Source organism: Cherax quadricarinatus, unplaced genomic scaffold, assembly GCF_038502225.1.
Source record: "Cherax quadricarinatus isolate ZL_2023a unplaced genomic scaffold, ASM3850222v1 Contig45, whole genome shotgun sequence".
Classification (NCBI taxonomy): Eukaryota; Metazoa; Arthropoda; class Malacostraca; order Decapoda; family Parastacidae; genus Cherax; species Cherax quadricarinatus.
Window position 1 is genome coordinate 24,799 of NW_027195071.1, and position 23,181 is coordinate 47,979.

Sequence of the window (23,181 nt, forward strand, 5' to 3'; positions counted from 1 at the left end):
GGTTGTTGTTGTTGTTATGGTGGTGCTGCTGGTGGGTGTGGACCTCCATTACTGGTTAGTACTCTCTTCTCTCTCTCTCTTTTATATCTGGTCTTATGGAGGCAGCATGCATCTCACTCACCACATGAACTAGACACACCATCACCTCCATGACAATTGTGTGGCGGAAATTAATAGATTTTAGGGTAGTTTTTGAAAGTCGATTTTTTTTTTCAGGAACTTTCAGATATTCGTATATATTCTCCTGTCTGTATTTTCATTCGGGTTATGTTGTATTTTAAGAGCTAAATAGCAAGTAGTTCATAGATTTCATAGCTCGTAAGTAAGCAAGTAAATTTATATTGACACAGGTACACTATACATAAATAACCCGCAAATAGAAGAGAGGAACTTACGACGACGTTTCGATCCGACTTGGACATTTACAATGTCACAATGGTCCAAGTCGGACCGAAACGTCGTCATAAGCTCCTCTCTTCTATGTGCGGGTTATTTGTGTATCGTTCCAGTCACGGTATTGTGCCTTTTTTGTTATTCACAGGTACACATAAGTATAATTATATATAGTGTAAATTGCAAACCAGGATAACCCAAAAAAACAAAACTAGAAAAAGTGATTTATTTCTAATGGGGTTCTTGAAAGTCCTTGAAGGTAATGATCAGTGCTATTATTTTATTGAAGACATAGCTAAAGTTTAGCCCATAAGTCAAGAGTTATGGCAACACTTAATAGTTCTACAATAATATTATTCACAGCAAGCCATGGTATTGTGACTTACTCAAACATTGTTATCATCAGTGCTGCTGACGTGAGTTCCTACAGGAAGAAATACAGTTTACTGAAGTTAATGACAGATAACACTGTTCTTTTGGGAGGTTCTGAAGAGAACTTGCAGAAGTTGGTGATGAGTTTGGTAGGGTATGTAAAAGAAGAAAATTAAAAATGAATATAGGAAAGAGTAAGGTGATGAGGATAAACAAAATTAGGAAATGGTAGATTGGATATCAGATTGGAGGGAGAGAGTATGGAGGAGGTGAATGTATTCAGATATTTAGGAGTGGACGTGTCAGCAGATGGGTCCATGAAGGATGAGGTGAATCATAGAATTGATGAGAGGAAAAGGGTGAGCGGTGCACTGAGGAGTTTTTGGAGACAAAGAACTTTATCCATGGAAGCAAAGAGGGGAATGTATGAGAATATAGTTATCCCAGTGCTCTTGTATGGGTGTGAGACATGGGTGATGAATGTTGCAACAAGAAGGCTGGAGGCAGTGGAGATGTCATATTGTGTCTGTGGTATGAATATAATGCAGAGAATCTGTAGTTTGGAGATTAGGAGGAGGTGTGCAATTACCAAAACAATTATCCAGAGGGTTGAGGAGGGGTTTTTGAGGTGATTCAGACATTTAGAGAGGATGGAACAAAATCGAATGACTTTGAAAGTGTATAAATCTGTAGTGGAGGGAAGACAGGGTAGGGGTCGACCTATGAAAGGTTGGAGGGAAGGGGTAAAGGAGGTTTTGTGTACGAGAGGCTTGGACTTCCAGCAAGTGTGCGTGAGTGTGTTGGATAGGAGCAAGTAGAGACAAATTGATTTTAGGACTTGACATGCTGTTGGAGTGTGAGCAAGGTAACATTTATGAAGGGATTCATGGAAACTGGCAGTCCAGACTTGAGTGCTAGAGATGGGAAGTACAGTGCCTGCACTCTGAAGGAGGGGTGTTAATGTTGCAGTTTTATAACTGTAGTGTAAGCATACCTCTGGCAAGACAGTGATGGAGTGATTATGAAAGTTTTCCTTTTTTTCAGGCCACCCTGCCTTGGTGGACAGCAGCCGATGTGTTAATAAATAAAAAATAAATGACATTATTCATATTATGGAATTTTATTAAGATGTTTTGTCTGCCAGGGACTTCTCAGTTCACACAGAGACAAAAGATGTTATTATATTAATGGTATATTGACAAAAAGTAAACTCTAATCACTCAATAAGTAATTTGAGTTTATACTCTGTTCTTTAACCCTTAAACGGTCCAAAGAGATTGACATTCAAATTCGTAGTGCTACAAAAGTAGATCTACTTTTTTTACATATTTTCAAATATAACAAATGTAGATAAAAGTTTTTTACACGTTTTCAAATGTAAAACAAAAAAGAAGATCTACATTTTTTTTACATACTTTCAGATGTTGAAAAAACGTATATATATGTTTGGACCATTTAAGGGTTAAGCCACTTTTTCTCTCTATGCTAGAATACTGCTGTACTATAGCCTAGAGTAAACCATGTTCCTTCTCATAGCATAAATGGTATTCACTACAGTACCAATTAATAATAGCAAAATCTCAAGGCCTTGCCTTGGAATCACAATAAAACTGCAGCTTGAGGATACACCAGTCCCATACCACATGGCTTCTCTCAATTACACCATTACTTATTTCCAGGCTCATTCAGCTTCCTTCCCAATGTCTTAACAAACTGCAGCAACCTCCAGGAACACCCCAAGATGCAGCAACTATAGCCAGAACACCTTTGACACCTTAAAAACTTGCTCAATAAAGCATACTGCCATCTGCTTCCAGTCATGGTTATCAGAGAGAGAGAGAGAGGAAGTGAGAGAGAGAGAGAGGAAGTGAGAGAGAGAGAGAGAGAGAGGAAATGAGAGAGAGAGGAAGTGAGAGAGAGAAAGAGAGAAAGGAAGTGAGAGAGGGAGAGGGAGGGAAAAAGAGAGTGGGGAGAGAAATGTAGGATGAGAGAGGGGGAAGAAGAGAGAGGAGAAAGGAGAGAGGGAGAGAAAGAGATAGGGGAAAGAAGAGAGAGGGGGAGGAAGAGAGGGAGAGGAGAGGGGTCTGTTAAATCCAAAATCATACAGAAAACAAAAGAGCATCTCTGTGTTAAACCAATGCATTATTACACTTGTTTTACTTCTCTTTTTAAATGTTATGAACTCTTAATTCACATATTATACAAAAGATGTTATTTTATACATCACAGTTTTGATGTATATATTACTACAAATTTTATACATACAAGATAAAACAACATCGTTTACTATGTATTCCAGCCTCCTTAACACGAGTGATCAGGTCTTATGCTACGTTGAGCCACAAAAACTTTGTGAGAACACTAAATTATACTCATTAGCCACATCTTTGCTGCTATCTACTTAACAGTTATGCAGGTGTGAGGTTAAACTTCAGGGAGATTTTTATGCAACAGGGATTTCACCGAATTTGAGGCCTATTTTCTGTTTATTTCAATGCTCAAACTGAAGTAATTTCCTTGCTATTTTGTTAGTGTACCTTCCATATTATTCACTGAGTGCAAAAAATGCCCATTCAACCATCAGAATTGTCCTGTTATGTACCAAGAATTCAATATTGTACCCAACTTTACACTATTTTCAACAGATTTAAATTTAAAAACAGAGACCAAAACTAAAATTGCAGGCATTCCATTGATTGTGTCCCCAGGCCTTTACCCTATATGGTAACATTTACCCTCCATTTACAATCTGTCATCACAAAAGAAAAAAAAACGAATTTCTCCAATTTTTTGTCTAATAAACCATAACTGAGAATACTAGGTCATGGTTTAAGCTGTCCCAGTACTTGATAGACTTCGGGGATGTAAAAGATGCCCCCAATCCTTCCCCAGAAAAACTCCCCAAGATTGACCATTTCTCACCAGTTTGTTGCCTATTTCAGAACACTTTCAGTCTTGAATTTACTCAAATCTTGTCTGTTTCATTAGTATGTCTTCTGGTCTTGAGGATTCTTCATAATAATAATCTGGAATTTTACCTTTTTTTTGTTGGATTTGTTATTTATCTTGATGCTTATATGGTTGAATGTTGTATTACCAAATTTATAGATTAAGTGTAAATTTGTTTACTGTCATTCATGTGTGGATGTTTTTTAATTTATTGTTTATTGTTTGTTCTAAGTCCAAGGTTGGGGAACCAGGGTAAATTACCCCAAATGAGGCAAAAATGAAAATCTCAGAGGGTAATGAAGGCTCAGTAAATACAGTGGACCCCCGCTTAACGATCACCTCCAAATGCGACCAATTATGTAAGTGTATTTATGTAAGTGCGTTTGTACGTGTATGTTTGGGGGTCTGAAATGGACTAATCTACTTCACAATATTCCTTATGGGAAAAAATTCGGTCAGTACTGGCACCTGAACATACTACTGGAATGAAAAAAGTTCGTTAACCGGGGGTCCACTGTATATAAATAAAATTGAATAAAAATTTATTATTTAATAAGCGAGTCCAATTATGGAATTTATATTTTTTTCAAACAAAAATTTTTAGTTTCTTAATTTTAGTTTCTTCAGGTTTCTTCAAAACCTGAAGTGAAAATGTCAGTCAAATTATTTAGTTCCCTAATGGGACTTATTAAATTTATCTGTTACTGTTTTTTTTTTATTTCATGTAGTTTATTTTTCATCTCATTATTTTGTTATTTTTGTGTTTTATTTTTGAAGTTGCTTTATTATGTATAATACACACTTTTTAACCTGTATGACTGTTTACTTTATATAAATGGATTCAATAAACTGTTTTGAATTTAACCCTTTGAGGGTTTTCGTCGTACTAGTACGTCTTACGCGTAGGGGTTTTTGACGTACTAGTACGCATAAATTCTAGCGGCCTCAAATCTCGCGCGAAAAGGCTGATAGGCCTAGGTGTGAGAGAATGGGTCTGCGTGGTCAGTGTGCGCGGTAGAAAAAAAATCTGGGACCCAGTGGTGCATTGTGGGAATGCCCTCTTAGTAAACAATGTCCACCATGCCTCGCGGTAAGAAGCTCCTCACTCCTCGGCGAATTGGGACACTTTTGTTCCCCAGTGACAGTTCTAATAGTGATGGAAGTGCCAGTGAAGATGAGTTTCGTGGTTTTAGTGAGGTTTTGACCGAAACTAATGACCATAATATCGGTAATAGTGAAGAAAACCCAGACGACCCTCAGCCTTCCACCTCTGGTGCTGGGCCCTCGTGTTCACGTTCAGTTGTTCCAGAACCCAAGAGGAAACTTCTATTTTCCCAAATCCCAGACTCAGATGAGAGCATGGGTGATGATAGTGATAGTGAATATGAACTACAAGCTCTTCAAACTAGTTCCAGTAGTGATAGTGAAGTGCAATATTCCCCAGTGAAGCGTCAGTATATACGACGATATATGCGCTCTGGAAGTGTGCCATATGCTATTCCAAGGGGAAGGAGTGTATCTCGGAGTACATCCCGTGGCTGTACAACAGGAACAGACAGTGAAAATGACGAAGATACTGTTGCAATTGGGATGGAAAATGTGCGTGGTGGTAGTGGTGCCGGCGGTGAGGCACCAGCAGTGGGCCATGCTGCCACCCACGCCGCTGCCTCAGCTGATCTAGAACAAAGGCCACCATCCCCCACTCCCCCACCACACCAGCCTCCACAACCACAACCTCCACAACCACAACCTCCACAACCACAACCACCTGTCATTGTCCAGTACCCACCAGCAGACCGCACCTGGGATTGGCAGGAAGCTGTCAATTTTGTTCCAAATCCCCACCAGTTTGATGGCAGCCAAAGTGGAATACGGCCATCTTGTACACTTGGGAACAATGCCACTGAACTGGAATGTTTCGAGTTATTCTTTGACGAACCACTGATGAAAAGTATTGTCATGGAAAGCAACACATACTACGAGTACACCATGGCAAACACAATACTTTCACCAAAATCACGTCTACACCAATGGAAGGAGGCAACTGTGGCTGAGCTGTATCTTTTCTTTGCCACAATAATGCTTATGCCACATGTGTATAAGCACAAAGTGAAATCATACTGGTCAACAGACCCCCTGATTGCAACACCAGGTTTCAGTGATATAATGCCAGTGAATCGATTTGTGCTAATGTTACGTATGCTTCACTTCTCAGATAAAACCAGGCCTGACAGAACTGACAGGTTATATAAGATTAGGAATGTGTTTGTGTATCTGAAACAGAAATTCAGTACTCATTTTTATCCCTTCAGGAAGCTTGTAATTGACGAGTCTTTGATTCTGTTCAAAGGAAGACTCTCTTTCAAGCAGTACATACCAAGCAAGAGGAAACGCTTTGGTATAAAGTTGTTTGTGCTTTGTGATTGTTACAGTGGTCTGGTATTGGATATTATTGTGTACACTGGAAGTTATACATTGCAAAATACCAGGAAGTTATTGGGCATCTCAGGTGATGTGGTTCGAACAATGATAGAACCATACCTTGGTAAGGGGCATATATTATATACAGATAACTGGTACACAAGCCCCTCACTCAGTGATTTTTTGCGAGTGAACATGACAGATGTGTGTGGCACAGTGCGTGCAAATCGAAAACATATGCCCAGGTTTGATGCTGGCACTCGCAGAGGTGAGGTGCAGGCGTTTGCTGCCAATGACATCATGGCATTTCGGTGGCATGACAAACGAGATGTCACACTGTTGTCATCAATTCACCCTAATGAAATGGCAGACAGTGGCAGGCAGCATAGAGAGAGAAATGAACCCATTCTAAAACCTGCAGCTGTGATTGATTACACCTTCAACATGCGTTCAGTGGACAAATGTGACATGCAGATTGGGTTTGCTGATTGTGTTCGCAAGAGTTATAAGTGGTACATCAAACTGTTTTTCCATCTTCTGGACATTTCCATGCTCAATGCTTATAATATGTATAAGATGAGCACCAGAAACAAACCACAGTACGGCGAATTCTGTTTGTCTGTCATCAGACAAATAGTATTCAAGTACCAAGGAAATGCACCTGCAATTGACCGCCCACCAAATTATCAACAACTACCTGCTCGTCTGAAGCATGGTGATCACTTCCTGGTAAAACTGCCTGCTACTGCTTTGAAGAAAAAGGCTCAGAAGAGGTGTTACGTCTGTTCACATACAAAAAAACGCCCACGACAACGCAGAGACACTCGTTTTATGTGTGAGGAGTGCAAAACTCCACTGTGCATGACACCATGTTTCAAAGACTTCCACAGGCTGCAGAACTTCTAGAAACATGTCCTGTGACTGTATATGTGTATATAAAATATAGAAAAATAGTAATAAACAACATTTCATATTGTTTGTTTGTGTAAATATTTTCTGTAAACAAAATAATGACAACAGTGTTTACGCCCTTATTGTGTAGTATTGAAAAAGAAATAACTTACAAAATACTGATCATGTTGGCCTCAGAGGCCATAAAAGTTACTCAGAAAAAGAAAAATTGAAAAAAAATTGAAAATAGTACATAAAAAAGTAAATAGAAAAATACCGGGTGACGGCAGTCGGCGATGTTACCATATGCTGTTCAATTTTGGGAAATTTCACACCTCCATATCTCGGTAAGTATTGACGCTAAAATTTTTTTGTTTAGCCTATAATGTTTAGAAAAAAATACTCTATTTTTTCATAAGAAAAAATAATTTTTTTTTTTTTTGAAATTTGGCCGACCCTGAGAACGAGTTTCGGAGAGGGCCTGTCGACCCTCAAAGGGTTAAATGATCTTTGTCTTTTCCAGACTCTGGACTTTCAAGTCTAGTGGGTAATTTTGCTATACACAAATTTGTTTTGGGGAAATACCCAAAAAGTTCACTGACCTCTTTTCTTAGTAAGTAGTGTCAGGCCTAGAGATAACATTAAATAGTGTCATCAGCAATAAGTATTAGTATTTGGTAAGCTATTGATATAGAAAAGAAAGGAGTTATGGATCACAGAATGCTGCCTTGAGAGACACCAATACTATATTTATTGATAGAGTAGACATGGTAATATCAATTGTTTGCTTGTTGGAATCTACTAATATGAAGCCTCTGTCAATAGAGGAGACTATTATGGTTCATAGTGGTAAAAGCACACATACAGCAAAAGGTGACCTTTATTAGAATGACTTTGCACCTACATTAGGCTTTATCAAATGCAAAAACTATCAGATATTGCAACATACATACATACATGTATGCATGTAATATTACCAGGGATTTGAAAATCTGTTAAGAGCTTTAGTCTTGCAGGAGTTAACAATTTGTTTAGGAAATCTCAGGATGGAAAGGGCTCTTTCTGTGTATTCTTGCTCTTAATGTAGGTGTTCATTACTACAAATCCTGATGATGCATAAAAAGAAATCTACTACCACCCCATCTTTGTTCTGAGGTTATGATAGGTTAAGTGGGGAATTAAGTTGTCTTTATTTGTTGCTTCCTGTGGACTTTGTAGCTGGAGGTGTCATTATTCCTAATAAGAACATCTAGGAATGGTAAGGAATCATACTGCTCTTCTAAGGTGAACTGTATAGAGGGTTCCACATGGATGAATTGGTCCCTGAAGCTGTGAAGATTGAATGTTTAAGTAGTATAACTAACACATCATTGACATACCTTAACCATGTAATTTGGTGGGATTGATGTGGGCAAACCTGCTTCTGTTTAGATGGTCAAAATAGAGAATGGTCAGTACTGCACTAAGAGAACCCATGGCTATCCCAGATGTCTATTGTATAACCTGTCTTCACATGAGAACAGGTTGAAAGTCCACACAGTTTGATTAGGTCAATGAAATTCTCTGCAGGTACATTTTCAAAAATAACTCCATAGGGAAGCAGAGAAGAATCTTCCCTCCATAAGCAGTGTTTGTCATAAAAAGAAGAAAAACTTTGCTTTTTCTTTTTTGGGTCATCTTGCCTTGGTGGGAGATGGCCATTGTATTAAGTGAATTCAGAAATGAGTAGAAATAGCATGTAGATATACTTAATGTACATACAATATATAGAATTATTTATATAATCCTATCTCAGAATTGTGATCAGTTTTCTTGGTCAAGTATACTTGGACTCTTATCTACTTTCAATTTAATTAATCATTGTTTTATGTTTAGAAAACTTGTTAACTAATTGCTAGTTAATGCTATACAGATCATGAATTTTTAATGCTCCATTGTCACACAGGTGCAAGGAAAAACTGCTTCCTGACATACCAAGAAAGTTGAGCTGCATCGGCAGTCATCAAGCTCATGGTAGTTTTGTGTGCTCGTGCATTATTTGGCTGAAAAGAAAATACAGTAAAGAATAAAAAGGCACAATACCGTGACTGGAAGCATACAATAAACATGGGAAACTGAAACTTAAGATGACATTTCACTCCGACTTGGACCATTAACTAGTCAGGTAAAGTAAATGATATTATTAGACACTAAGTGTGATGGTGTTCATGAAATTGCTGTTGGATACTCTACAACATTAACAAAATGTAAAATTAAAATTTTTCATTTACTAATACTTTTTTAAGCACAATGGCCATCTCCAACCTGAAAAAGAAGAAGCACTTTCATTATCACTCGCCTCATTACCATTTGGCCAGAGGCATGCTGACATTACAGTTCAGATAACCCTCCAAACTTAAATATCCCCAGCTCTCCTTTAGAGTGCAGGAACTGTACTTCCCACATCCAGAACTCAGGGCTGGCTAACCAGTTTTCCTGAATCACTTCATAAGTGTTACCTTGCTCACACTCCAGCAGTACATCATGTTATAAAAGTCACTTGCCTCTGTTCAGTCCTATCATGCACACGCATGCACGCACACGCATACGTGCACACACAACTTCTACAACTCCATTGAAAACAACCAAACTCTTCTCCTCACAAATCTGAATTTATTCAGCTAAAGCAGTTACGGGAGCCTTTACAGTTCCTCTTGGTCTGTCAGTCACTCATCTTTTTTGACTGAGAATATTTTTTTCCCACTTGATTATGGATTTCAAATTATGTACACTCGGTAGTCACTTTATTAGATGCACTCTTCTAGTAGGGGCTTCCTTTTGACCGCAGAACAGCCTGAATTCTTCGTGGCATGGATTCAACAAAGTACTGCAAACAATCTTTAGAGATCCTGGTCCATGTTGACATAATAGCATCACACAGTTGCTGCAGATTTGTCAGCTTCACACTGATATTGCTAATCTCCCGTTCCATAACATCCCAAAGGTTTACGCCAAATTCTGCTTGTCGCAGAAGAAATCGGGATTCGTTAGAGCAGGGGACGTTTTGATAAACTAATTGTTAGACAACTGTAATGGTAGATAATTGTACTTAGAGGAGGAAATGTATTCTAGAGGTGCTATAATGCTTCAACATGTATTTGGCACATTAATTATAGAAGTGGAGACACCAGCAGCATAACTTTGCTCCTGAATCTAAACGCATGTTAGCACATGCGTAATGATGTATAATATAGATAATTAATTGCAAACAGGGAATTTTGCACACACACACACACACACACACACACACACAACAGGCCTAGTGTCTAATTGACATGTGCCTAGGACCAAATGGTAACTAACACACACACACACCTCTGTGTGTGTGTGTCTGTGTCACAAACCTACTGGAGTTCTATGACATGGTGACAGCAGTAAGACAAGAGAGAGAGAGGTGGGTGGATTGCATTTTCTTGGACTGCAAGAAGGCGTTTGACACAGTTCCACACAAGAGATTGGTGCAAAAACTGGAGGACCAAGCAGGGATAACAGGGAAGGCACTACAATGGATCAGGGAATACTTGTCAGGAAGACAGCAGCGAGTCATGGTACGTGGCGAGGTGTCAGAGTGGGCACCTGTGACCAGCGGGGTCCCGCAGGGGTCAGTCCTAGGACCAGTGCTGTTTCTGGTATTTGTGAACGACATGACGGAAGGAATAGACTCTGAGGTGTCCCTGTTTGCAGATGACGTGAAGTTGATGAGAAGAATTCACTCGATCGAAGACCAGGCAGAACTACAAAGGGATCTGGACAGGCTGCAGACCTGGTCCAGCAATTGGCTCCTGGAGTTCAATCCCACCAAGTGCAAAGTCATGAAGATTGGGGAAGGGCAAAGAAGGCCGCAGACGGAGTACAGTCTAGGGGGTCAGAGACTACAAACCTCACTCAAGGAAAAAGATCTTGGGGTGAGTATAACACCAGGCACATCTCCTGAAGCGCACATCAACCAAATAACTGCTGCAGCATATGGGCGCCTAGCAAACCTCAGAACAGCATTCCGACATCTTAATAAGGAATCATTCAGGACCCTGTACACCATGTACGTTAGGCCCATATTGGAGTATGCGGCACCAGTTTGGAACCCACACCTAGCCAAGCACGTGAAGAAACTAGAGAAAGTGCAAAGGTTTGCAACAAGACTAGTCCCAGAGCTAAGAGGTATGTCCTACGAGGAGAGGTTAAGGGAAATCAACCTGACGACACTGGAGGACAGGAGAGATAGGGGGGACATGATAACAACATACAAAATACTGAGAGGAATTGACAAGGTGGACAAAGACAGGATGTTCCAGAGATTGGACACAGTAACAAGGGGACACAGTTGGAAGCTGAAGACACAGACGAATCACAGGGATGTTAGGAAGTATTTCTTCAGCCACAGAGTAGTCAGTAAGTGGAATAGTTTGGGAAGCGATGTACTGGAGGCAGGATCCATACATAGCTTTAAGCAGAGGTATGATAAAGCTCACGGCTCAGGGAGAGTGACCTAGTAGCGATCAGTGAAGAGGCGGGGCCAGGAGCTCGGACTCGACCCCCGCAACCTCAACTAGGTGAGTACACACAGGAAGTGGAATAGTTTGGGAAGCGATGTAGTGGAGGCAGGATCCATACATAGCTTTAAGCAGAGGTATGATAAGTTCACGGTTTAGGGAGAGTGACCTAGTAGCGACCAGTGAAGTGGCGGGGTCAGGAGCTTGGACTCGACCCCTGAAACCTCAACTAAGTGAGTACAACTAGGTGAGTACACACACACACACACACACACACACACAGGCCTAGTGTCTAATCGACATGTGCCTAGGACAAAATGGTAAATAACACACACACACACACACACACACACATACACACACACATACACACACACACACACACACACACACACACACACACACACACGCATGCACATACAACAGGCCTAGTGTCTAATCGACATGTGCCTAGGACCAAATGGTAACTAACACACACACACACACACGAATGCACATACAACAGGCCTAGTGTCTAATCGACATGTGCCTAGGACCAAATGGTAACTAACACACACACACACACACACACACACACACACACACACACACACACACACACACAGACCTCACTCAGGGAGAAAGACCTTGGGGTGACCATAACACCGAGCACATCACCGGAGGCACACATCAACCAAATAACCGCTGCAGCATACGGGCGCCTGGCAAACCTGAGGATAGCATTCCGATACCTTAATAAGGAATCGTTCAAGACACTGTACACTGTGTATGTTAGGCCCATACTGGAGTATGCAGCACCAGTCTGGAATCCACACCTGGTCAAGCACGTCAAGAAGTTAGAGAAAGTACAAAGGTTTGCAACAAGGCTAGTCCCAGAGCTCAAGGGAATGTCGTACGAGGAAAGGTTAAGGGAAATCGGACTGACGACACTGGAGGACAGAAGGGTCAGAGGAGACATGATAATGACATACAAGATACTGCGGGGAATAGACAAGGTGGACAGAGATAGGATGTTCCAGAGAGGGGACACAGGGACAAGGGGTCACAACTGGAAACTGAAGACTCAGACGAGTCACAGGGACGTTAGGAAGTATTTCTTCAGTCATAGAGTTGTCAGCAAGTGGAATAGCCTAGCAAGTGAAGTAGTGGAGGCAGGAACCATACATAGTTTTAAGAAGAGGTATGACAAAGCTCAGGAAGCAGAGAGAGAGAGGATCCAGTAGCGATCAGTGAAGAGGCGGGGCCAGGAGCTGAGTCTCGACCCCTGCAACCACAATTAGGTGAGTACAATTAGGTGAGTACACACACCTACCTACCTACCTACCTTACCTGGAGTTTACCTGGAGAGAGTTCCGGGGGTCAACGCCCCCGCGGCCTGGTCTGTGACCAGGCCTCCTGGTGGATCAGAGCCTGATCAACCAGGCTGTTACTGCTGGCTGCACGCAAACCAACGTACGAGCCACAGCCCGGCTGGTCAGGAACCGACTTTAGGTGCTTGTCCAGTACCAGCTTAAAGACTGCCAGGGGTCTGTTGGTAATCCCCCTTATGTATGATGGGAGGCAGTTGAACAGTCTTGGGCCCCTGACACTTATTGTATGGTCTCTTAACGTGCTAGTGACACCCCTGCTTTTCACTGGGAGGATGTTGCATCGTCTGCCAAGTCTTTTGCTTTCGTAGTGAGTGATTTTCGTGTGCAAGTTCGGTACTAGTCCCTCTAGGATTTTCCAGGTGTATATAATCATGTATCTCTCCCGCCTGCGTTCCAAGGAATACAGGTTTAGGAACCTCAAGCGCTCCCAGTAATTGAGGTGTTTTATCTCCGTTATGCGCGCAGTGAAGGTTCTCTGTTCATTTTCCTGGTCAGCAATTTCACCTGCCTTGGAAGGTGCTGTTAGTGTGCAGCAATATTCCAGTCTAGATAGAACAAGTGACCTGAAGAATGTCATCATGAGCTTGGCCTCCCTAGTATTGAAGGTTCTCATTATCCATCCTGTCATTTTTCTAGCAGATGCGATTGATACAATGTTATGGTCCTTGAAGGTGAGATCCTCCGACATGATCACTCCGAGGTCTTTGACGTTGGTGTTTCGCTCTATTTTGTGGCCAGAATTTGTTTTGTACTCTGATGAAGATTTAATTTCCTCGTGTTTACCATATCTGAGTAATTGAAATTTCTCATCGTTGAACTTCATATTGTTTTCTGCAGCCCACTGAAAGATTTGGTTGATGTCCGCCTGGAGCCTTGCAGTGTCTGCAATGGAAGACACTATCATGCAGATTCGGGTGTCATCTGCAAAGGAAGACACGGTGCTGTGGCTGACATCCTTGTCTATGTCAGATATGAGGATGAGGAACAAGATGGGAGCGAGTACTGTGCCTTGTGGAACAGAGCTTTTCACCGTAGCTGCCTTGGACTTTACTCTGTTGACTACTACTCTCTGTGTTCTGTTAGTGAGGAAATTATAGATCCATCGACCAACTTTTCCTGTTATTCCTTTAGCACGCATTTTGTGCACTATTACGCCATGGTCACACTTGTCGAAGGCTTTTGCAAAGTCTGTATATATTACATCTGCATTCTTTTTGTGTTCTAGTGCATCTAGGACCTTGTTGTAGTGATCCAATAGTTGAGACAGACAGGAGCAACCTGTTCTAAACCCATGTTGCCCTGGGTTGTGTAACTGATGAGTTTCTAGATGGGTGGTGATCTTGCTTCTTAGGACCCTTTCAAAGATTTTTATGATATGGGATGTTAGTGCTATCGGTCTGTAGTTCTTTGCTGTTGCTTTACTGCCCCCTTTGTGGAGTGGGGCTATGTCTGTTGTTTTTAGTAACTGTGGGACGACCCCCGTGTCCATGCTCCCTCTCCATAGGATGGTAAAGGCTGTTGGATGTCCAAGTCCCTCACATAAAAACCCTTTACCCCTCTCCCTCCAACCTTTCCTAGGATGACCCTTACCTTGCCTTCCCTCCACTACAGATTTATACACACAACAAATTATCTTGTTTTGCTCCATTCTCTCTAAATGTCCAAACAACCTCAGTAACCTCTCCTCAACTCTCTATAAAACCCCCGCACCTACTCCTTATCTCCAAACTACAAATTCTGTACATAATATTCACACCTCATATTGCCCTCAGACATGACATCTGCACTGCCTACAGCCTTCAGCCTTCTCCTCAATGCAAAACTATAAAGTGGTGCCTTGAGTTACAGTATTAATCCATTCCAGAAGATATAATGTACCTCAAGACTATCGTAACTCATACCACAAAATATGTGGTTTTAAGGTAATTTGTTCGAACACCCCAGAAGTGCAACCTTTGCTTAACCTTGCATTTGGATGCTCACAGATATTACTTGCAGACGCTATCTCCCTTCATCTGCTTCTCTCTTATCCACATTAATAACAGTCTTTCCATCTCTGTGATAATTTCTCTGCCTTTTTTCACTAGCTTAGATTTGTCAGCCACTTGAATATCTTTTAAAATGTCCTTTTACCTCATAATGGTAGAAAATGTTGATAGTGGAAAGCCATACTCATGAATCAGTGCACTAATTCTAACTCCTGCATCCTTTTTTTTTGTTTGATATTCAGAGACATAGCCTGTTTCCTGTGCACTTTAGTAACCATGAAGACCTGATAGCGCAAAGGATGATGTAATTAAACCACAAATATGCATTGTATCTCAAATTTTTCATCACAACTCAAAACTAAGTTTCTTTATGAGGGCAAATAGTTATAGTAACTTCAGCCCATTGCAACTCAAGGGACCACTATACTACTGGATAATTTTTTTATCTTGAGTGTCTGAATTATTTTATTTTTTTGCTCTGCTTCCATTTAGGAGTATCTTAGAATTATTCTTTTCTTTTTTTCAACACACCAGCCGTATCCTACCGAGGCGGAGTGGCCCGAAAGGAAAAACAAAAGTTTCTCCTTTTACATTTAGTAGTATATACAGGAGAAGAGGTTACTAGCCCCTTGCTCCCGGCATTTTAGTCGCCTCTTACGACACGCATGGCTTACGGAGGAAGAATTCTGTTCCACTTTCCCATGGAGATAAGAGGAAATAAACAAGAACAAGAACTAGAAAGAAAATAGAAGAAAACCCAGAGGGGTGCGTATATATATGCTTGTACATGTATGTGTAGTGTGACCTAAGTGTAAGTAGAAGTAGCAAGAGGTACCTGAAATCTTGCATGTTTATGAGACAGAAGAAAGACACCAGCAATCCTACCATCATGTAAAACAATTACAGGTTTCCGTTTTACACTCGCTTGGCAGGACTGTAGTACCTCCCTGGGCGGTTGCTGTCTACCAACCTACTACCTAGGAGATATTTCTTGTCTGTTATTAAAATACAGAATTTCCTACCTAAAATTATGAAACATTACACTTTCTTCATACATTCTTCAACTTCAGATATTCTCAATAGTCTCACTTGCAATTGTTGCTTCAGAAAATATATCGTAAGAAATTTTTTTTTATAACCACAGTGAAATCTTGGTGTAATGAACTAATGGAAGAGGTGGCATCCAGTTTAACCCTTTCACTGTCCATACCCTCAAAAATAGTATTGCTAAGATAATGACACCAAAAGTATGAAATTTAATGGAAAACATACAGAATTACACAGGTGCAAAGTTAGTGGACTAGGTGCAATTTGTGCATTGTCAATTTTGTGCACTTGAGGTTCCATTTTAAGCTATTTGGCCAAATTCTTAGCTATTTCACTAATATTCCTTGTGTTCAATCTATCGAGCACAAGAAATTGCCCGTTCAACTATTAGAACTATACTCTATAAAATGCACTGGTCAGTAACTGGGCCAATTTTGCATAAAATTAAAAAAATACAGAATAAATAATATATAGACATTCCAGGCACTAAAACAACAATTTCTCTCTTCATTAATCATGTCCCCAGGTTTTTGTCTATGTTACGCTTCCCTTCCATTTTGAATTCATATCCATGAAAAATTGAAGATTTACCTTGTTTCTTGGATAACAAAGTATAACCATGCATGATTGGTTATGGTTTATGGTGTCCTAATAGTTGAATCCATAAAACCTCCAAGGGATTGTAAGAAGGCCTTACCTGTCTTCAGGAAAATTGGCAAAATCTGGATATTTCTTTTACATTTAGTTCAATTTCAAGGTACTTCTAGCCCTGAAATCAACCAAAAACATCTCAATTTCAGTTGTATATCTTCCATTCTATTAAATGATAGCAAGAAACAGCCAATAAAATTCATAAAAACTATCCTAGAAAACACCTAAAAGTCACTATTTTAATCAAAACATAAGGTCAAAGTTTTGTTTTTCCTTTCATGAAGCACGTGAGGCAGGATTTTTGTTTTATCTTGTGGACACTCGCCATACACCCATTTTCTCATATCTAGGCCAAAATTTACCACTCACAGTTTATCCACGTTCATGACATCAATCTAGGTGACAGACCCAGGTGTAAGTGACGTAGTTCTACATGATTTACAGTCAAAGGGTTACCAAGTACATTTTTATTTTTAACACATCAGCTGTCTCCCACCAAAGCAGGGCGACTTGAAAAAGAAGAAATATTTTCAGAATATTTTTTCTCTCAAACCAGCCTTTGCTCTCCCTAAATTCACTAACAGCAGCACTTGTTCCAGGCATTTTCTTTACAAGGTCCACATGCAACTGCCTTGCCTTCTCACAAATCATCTACTCTGCAACACAGTCTCCTGCTAATTGTTTTTCAGTGGTCCACAAAACCAACAACTTCTCCATATCTTCCATTATTGGTAACCTTTGTTTGGTTAGCACATTTACTCCTTTTGCCGTATCAGCTTCCTTGATTTGTTCTTTCTTTGCCAGGATAGAAGTGATTGTTGATTTGTTTTTCCCATACATCCTTGCAATTCTAGCACTTGAAAACCACTCTCAAACTTTTTAACCACTTCTTCCTTAAATTCCATCATGTTTCTCACTTTCTTTACCAAAGTAACTTTACTAGGAACTTTCTTTGGGGTCATGGTTACTTATTTTGCAGTTGCACTTAATCAGTAACCATGAAAAACTATGGATTATAGTGAAATGTTTGGATGAATGAGCAAAAGCTTCCTCACTTGCCCAGAGACAAAGCCAGACTGACGCGCAAGCGGCTGGCAGCGGTGGGTTGGCATGTACCATATGGCTGATAAGCAAAATAACGGCTGATAACCGGAAGCTGAAAAACTGGCTGCTATGCGGAGCAACCGATAACCGAGGGTCCACTGTATACCCTATCTTGGCGAGAGATGGCCGGTATGTTAAAGCAAAATATTTATTTTAGAGCATATTGCAAGAGAAAGTTCTCAGAGTATCTGAGAATCTAGATAAGTTAGCAGTAGATTAGTTTCATGTGAGTCTCGCTATTATCACCTGTTTTTTTTCTTTGCAGGTCTACACTGATAGTGAACATGCAGTGCAGTAACAGTATTCAGTGTTATAAAGCTGTTGTAACATTCAGTGCCATACGGTTCTTGTAACGATCATAAGACTGTTGTCAGTGGTATACGGTGTTATTAATACCTTATCATCACAAACATTGTACCGTGTTATTAAGAACATATCATTGTTACAATCACTGTACAGTGTTATTAAGAGTACCACATCATCACAAAACACTATATACTGCTGTTAATAATACCACATCATTTCTAACACTACAGTGTTATTAAGAACACATCATTACACACATTGTGCAGTACTATTAGGGGCTCCACATCATCACAAACACTACAGTGTCAACATGTTTGAAAATTCCCCTCAATAACCTAAGATGATGTTGCTTCCTCAGCACCTGGTGTACTATGAAGATAAATTGCACTAAAAATTGACTTACCAAAAGACCTTTGCATGTAATATCAGTAGCAACGAATTTACAAGTCAAGGGGTGCTCTGTGACCTGTGCTGGTCTAGCACTTTTATGTGAATAATTATTAATACTGTATATGGAGTTAGTAATTTTTGTTAATTTTTCTCAACTGTTTATACTGTGTTTTTAAGACCTTATACAAGAGTAAAATCCTGCATTGGATAATGAAAAGATTTTATGTGAGGCTTTAAACCTGTGTGGGTCACAACACAAGAAGTGGTGAAGGCTTATTCTTCTTTCCATGTGGGTCATTCAACACAAGGAGTGACAGATTCACAATCATCTGTCTGCTTATTGCAAGACATATATGATATACACAATTTTTTTGACTCGGGCATTGTGTGAAGGTTAAACTTCTCTTGAACTACTGTTCTATTTAGCAGTAATGCAAATAAATTAAGATGTTACACCTGCTACTCCAAATTTGATGTTTACTTTATTGTATTCCAAATTTTCTATCCACAACTTGAATAGAACATATTATGTAACTTAGTTGTAAAATATTCTAGTCACTGTATTCTGATTTATTCATGTGCTTGGATTTTCTAAAGTATCAATCTCAAGTTTGTTGCTCGACATCAATGCATCAGTATGATCATTTCAGTTAATCATACTTTTCTTTAATATTTACAAATGTTTTCGTATTTCTGTATATTCTAGAGTATAAGGTGCTGTATGACCCACACAGGTTTGATCCATTTTTAGGACTGCTACTTTTATTACTAATAGTTGCAATATAAATGTCATCTTTGTATAGAAATACTAATTCCTGAAATTGAAAATTTATGGTCATATAACTTTTAGTTTCTCACTGTCAGTTATTTAATTTTTGAGAAATATGATTTTCTCTTGAAAAACTGTATGTAGTGTTGTGTAAATCTTTCTACACAGAGTAATGTCTAGGAGGAAGTACAGAGGAGTATTTACTATATAGTTTAGGGTGAGAATTTTCAGCAAGTTTTAGAGAATTATTAAAATATTTAGTTTTTAAATTATTATAAGACATATAATAAATTATTTTTTTTACCTCAACAGCCATATCCTACTAAGGTAGGGTGACTGAAAGAATAAGACACATTAACCATTATTCATTCTGTCAGTTTTTTCCAGAATTGTGTTGACAATATAATACAGATTACTCTCTTGACTACATCGTCCCCACCCTCCCTCTTGACTACAACATCTCCACCTTTCCTTTGAAGTTCAGGCATTGCCTTTCTTTCCTCTAGCACTCAAGTTTGGCTAACTGTTTTTTCTGGTATCCCTTCGTAGAAGTTACATATTGTTAGAAATCATTTCATTTTTTATGGTCAGGTTTTGCCGCACCAATATACCTTAGCATCATTTTTTAGAAAATAATATATTTATGATTTAATGTCACAGTATTTGTTTATAAATATCAGTACATTATACCAACACAGTTCAGTATATTGTCTTAAGTGTTCTTCACTTTCTAGACATATAAGTGAAGTTTTAGAACACACACACCCAGGAGCTTATTCAGTGTAAAAACCACAGTGTTGTGTCACAACTACCTCTTACCAAATACTTGCAACAATGCATGTGAATGTTGACACAGAAGAAGAGAAGCCTTATCAGTGCTCCGTGTGCCAAAAGCAATTTCCCAAAAAATCTAATTTATTAAAGCATGGAAGAGTTCATACAGATGAGAAAGTACACCACTGTACTGAATGTCCAAGAAGCTTCACATATAGATCAAATCTAGTAATACATATGAGAATTCATTCAGGTGAGAAACCTTATCAGTGTTCTGTTTGTCAAAAAGACTTTCGGCAAAAATCAGGTTTAACGTCTCATATGAGAGTTCACACAGGAGAGAGACCTTTTAAGTGTCCAGTGTGTGAGAGTAGCTTTACATTGAAAGCACATGTGGCAGGACACATGAGAGTCCATACAGGAGAGAAACCATACCAGTGTTCAGAATGTCTGAAATACTTTACGAAAAAGTCAAGTCTAGCAATACATGAGAGAATTCATTCAGGAGAGAAGCCATACTCATGTTCAGTGTGTCTGAAAAACTTTCGACAAAAATCTGATCTTATATCTCACGTTAGACTTCATACTGGTGAGCGACCTTTTCACTGTACAAAGTGTTTAAAAACCTTTACGCTAAAATCACATTTAGCAGTACATATGAAAGTGCATACAGGAGAGAAACCATACAAGTGTTCTGAGTGCACAAAATATTTTACAACAAAATGTTATCTTAAAAAACACATGAGGATCCATACTGGAGAGAGACCTTATCCTTGTACAGAATGCATAAAAACTTTCACATGTAAATCATACCTTGAATCTCACATGAGAGTTCATTCGGGATACAAACCCTATCAGTGTTCAGAGTGCCTAAAAAGCTTTTCCAAAAAATCTAATCTAGTAACACATGTAAAACTACATACTGGAGAGAAACCTTATCGATGTTTAGTATCTAAGAAACTCTTCACAAAAAAACTCACTTGATAATGCATGTGAGAATTCATGCAGTTATGAAAATCCAGTATAGTAATCAATGCTGTAGCTCGTGCAAGAGAAAATTTTATATGACCTTTCAAAGTATGTCTTAAAGGGAATGGACAATTAAGGATTTATAACAGTTATAATCTAGTAACAGAATTAAAGTCAAAGTAGGTGTTGAATCATATTTATATGTAGAAAGCTTTTAACCCTTTGAGGGTTTCGGCCGTACTAGTACGGCTTACGACCCAGAGTTTTTGACGTACTAGTACGCCTAAATTCTAGCGCCCTCAAATCTAGTGGGAGAAAGGTGGTAGGCATACATATAAAAGAATGGGTCTATGTGGTCAGTGTGCGCAGTATAAAAGAAATCCTGCAGCACACAGTGCATAATGAGAAAAAAAAAACTTTGACCGTGTTTTTGGAATAAAACAGCAACTTTGCACTGTATTTTTGTATGGTATTTATTGTTTAATTCTAGTTTTCTTGGTCTCATTTTATAGAATGGAAGACATATTACAGAAATTGAGATGATTTTGACTGGTTTTACAATGAAAAGTACCTTGAAATTGAGTTCAAAGTAGCAGAAATGTTCGATTTTTACCAAAGTTCAAAAGTAAACAAATCATGCCAAGCGTCCAATACACGTCAACTGGTGAGTTTAATATTATTTCACAAGTGCGCTGATATTATTTATACTATTTCTACACTAATGCAGCAGTCTGCATAACAGTAAATCTTCTATTTTTTTGTAAAAATAAAAATTGAAAGTGGAAAGTCGAAGAAATATAAGAGGGGCCTGGGGATGCGACTAACGAACAGAGGAAATGTTATTTTAGTGCCAGGAATGTCTTTCTTGTTTATTCTGGACCCTATTTGGAAATTGGCATTTTTTGAAATTTGTGTGAAATTGGAAAAATTGCTAATTCTGACCACTGTATTGGATAGTTGAAATCAGTAAATGGGTGGTTTCTTGCACTCATTCAATAGAAAAAATGGAGTTCTAGAGAAATAGTTATGATTTTTGTCGACTAGTACACTGGAATTGGCCGAAAATAGGGCTCAAAGTGGGCAAAATTGCCGATGCGTAAAGATCGTCAAGACCGCTAACTTCGCAAGAGCATAATTCCGTAAGCTTTCCATCAAATTTCATACCTTTGGTGTCATTATGATTGGGAAAAGATTCTCTATCTTTTCATAAGATTTTTTTTTTTTTTTTTTTTTAATTTGGCCGACCCTGAGAACAAGTCTCGGAGAGGGCCTGTCGACCCTCAAAGGGTTAATATAAATATATTCTAATATATTTGAGTGTTTTTAAAAATAGAAAAAAAAAATTTTTTTTACCTCAGCTGCCATCTGCCAAGGCAGAGTGACTCAAAGAAAAAAAAAATATCATCATTCATTCAGTTGCTGTCTTGCCAGAAATATTCTAAAATCGAAATTCAGATTACCCTCTGACTGCAGTGTCCCCTTCCCTCTAGAATGCAGGCACTGCCCTTCCCACTTCCACAATTCAAGGCCAGCTAACCTGTTTCCCTAAATCACTTCATAAAAGCTACCTTGCTTACACTCCAACAGCATATCCATTAAAAACCACTTGTTACCATTCACTTTTATCTAACATTCTTACTTAAGCCTACTGGATGTTCAAGCCCCTAAAACTCGAAGCCTTTTTCATCTCCCTTCAACTGTTCCTGGGATGGCCCCTTTCCCTCCTACTTTCTATCACTTATTGTATGGCAAGTTTATTCTATTAACACTTCATTTAGGAAACAATTTGTAAAATCATGTAGACTGCAATAATATATATTGCTATATTAATTAGAATTAGAAGAATTACAATTGTATATATCATACCTGAATGAAACGTGTAATTGTAATTGAAGCTGAACTTCACCAAAATTAATGTTAAACTTTGCGAGTTTATACGACACAAGGCTTGGAAGACAAAATAAGCAGCTAGAAAATTACAGTGGACCCCGGTATTCGATGGCATCAGTATTCGATAAATCCGGTATTCGATGCGTTTTAACGCAAAAATTTTGCCTCGGTATCCAATTGAAAACCCAGTATTTGATACGATTCGTACGAGACGTGTCCACATGTCGCCTGAACTGCCCCGTGTGTGCCAGTGTTTACAAGCCAGCCAGTGTGTGCGCATCTAAAGATACATTCGGTACATTACATATTATCACTGTTTTTGGTGCTTGTTTCTGCAAAATAAGTCACCATGGGCCCCAAGAAAGCTT

At 39.2% G+C, this 23,181-nt stretch overlaps 1 protein-coding gene across 2 annotated transcripts; it reads left to right on the forward strand.

Annotated features, from left to right (window-relative positions):
* Positions 1 to 23,181, forward strand: LOC128691753 (zinc finger protein 300-like). 2 transcript variants are annotated; one of them, XM_070079927.1, is made up of 4 exons: positions 1 to 54; positions 8,972 to 9,190; positions 17,675 to 17,844; positions 17,981 to 23,181. In XM_070079927.1, exon 4 carries the CDS (start codon positions 20,015 to 20,017, stop codon positions 20,936 to 20,938), a length of 924 nt encoding a protein of 307 aa, XP_069936028.1. In that variant the 5' UTR covers positions 1 to 54; positions 8,972 to 9,190; positions 17,675 to 17,844; positions 17,981 to 20,014; the 3' UTR covers positions 20,939 to 23,181. The 2 variants fall into 2 exon arrangements, with proteins under 2 accessions (XP_069936028.1, XP_069936027.1); XM_070079926.1 differs by lacking the exon at positions 17,675 to 17,844.

Excerpts from the sequence above, each read along its gene's own strand:
- LOC128691753 (XM_070079927.1), top strand. The coding sequence starts at position 20,015 with ATGCATGTGAATGTTGACACAGAAGAAGAGAAGCCTTATCAGTGCTCC.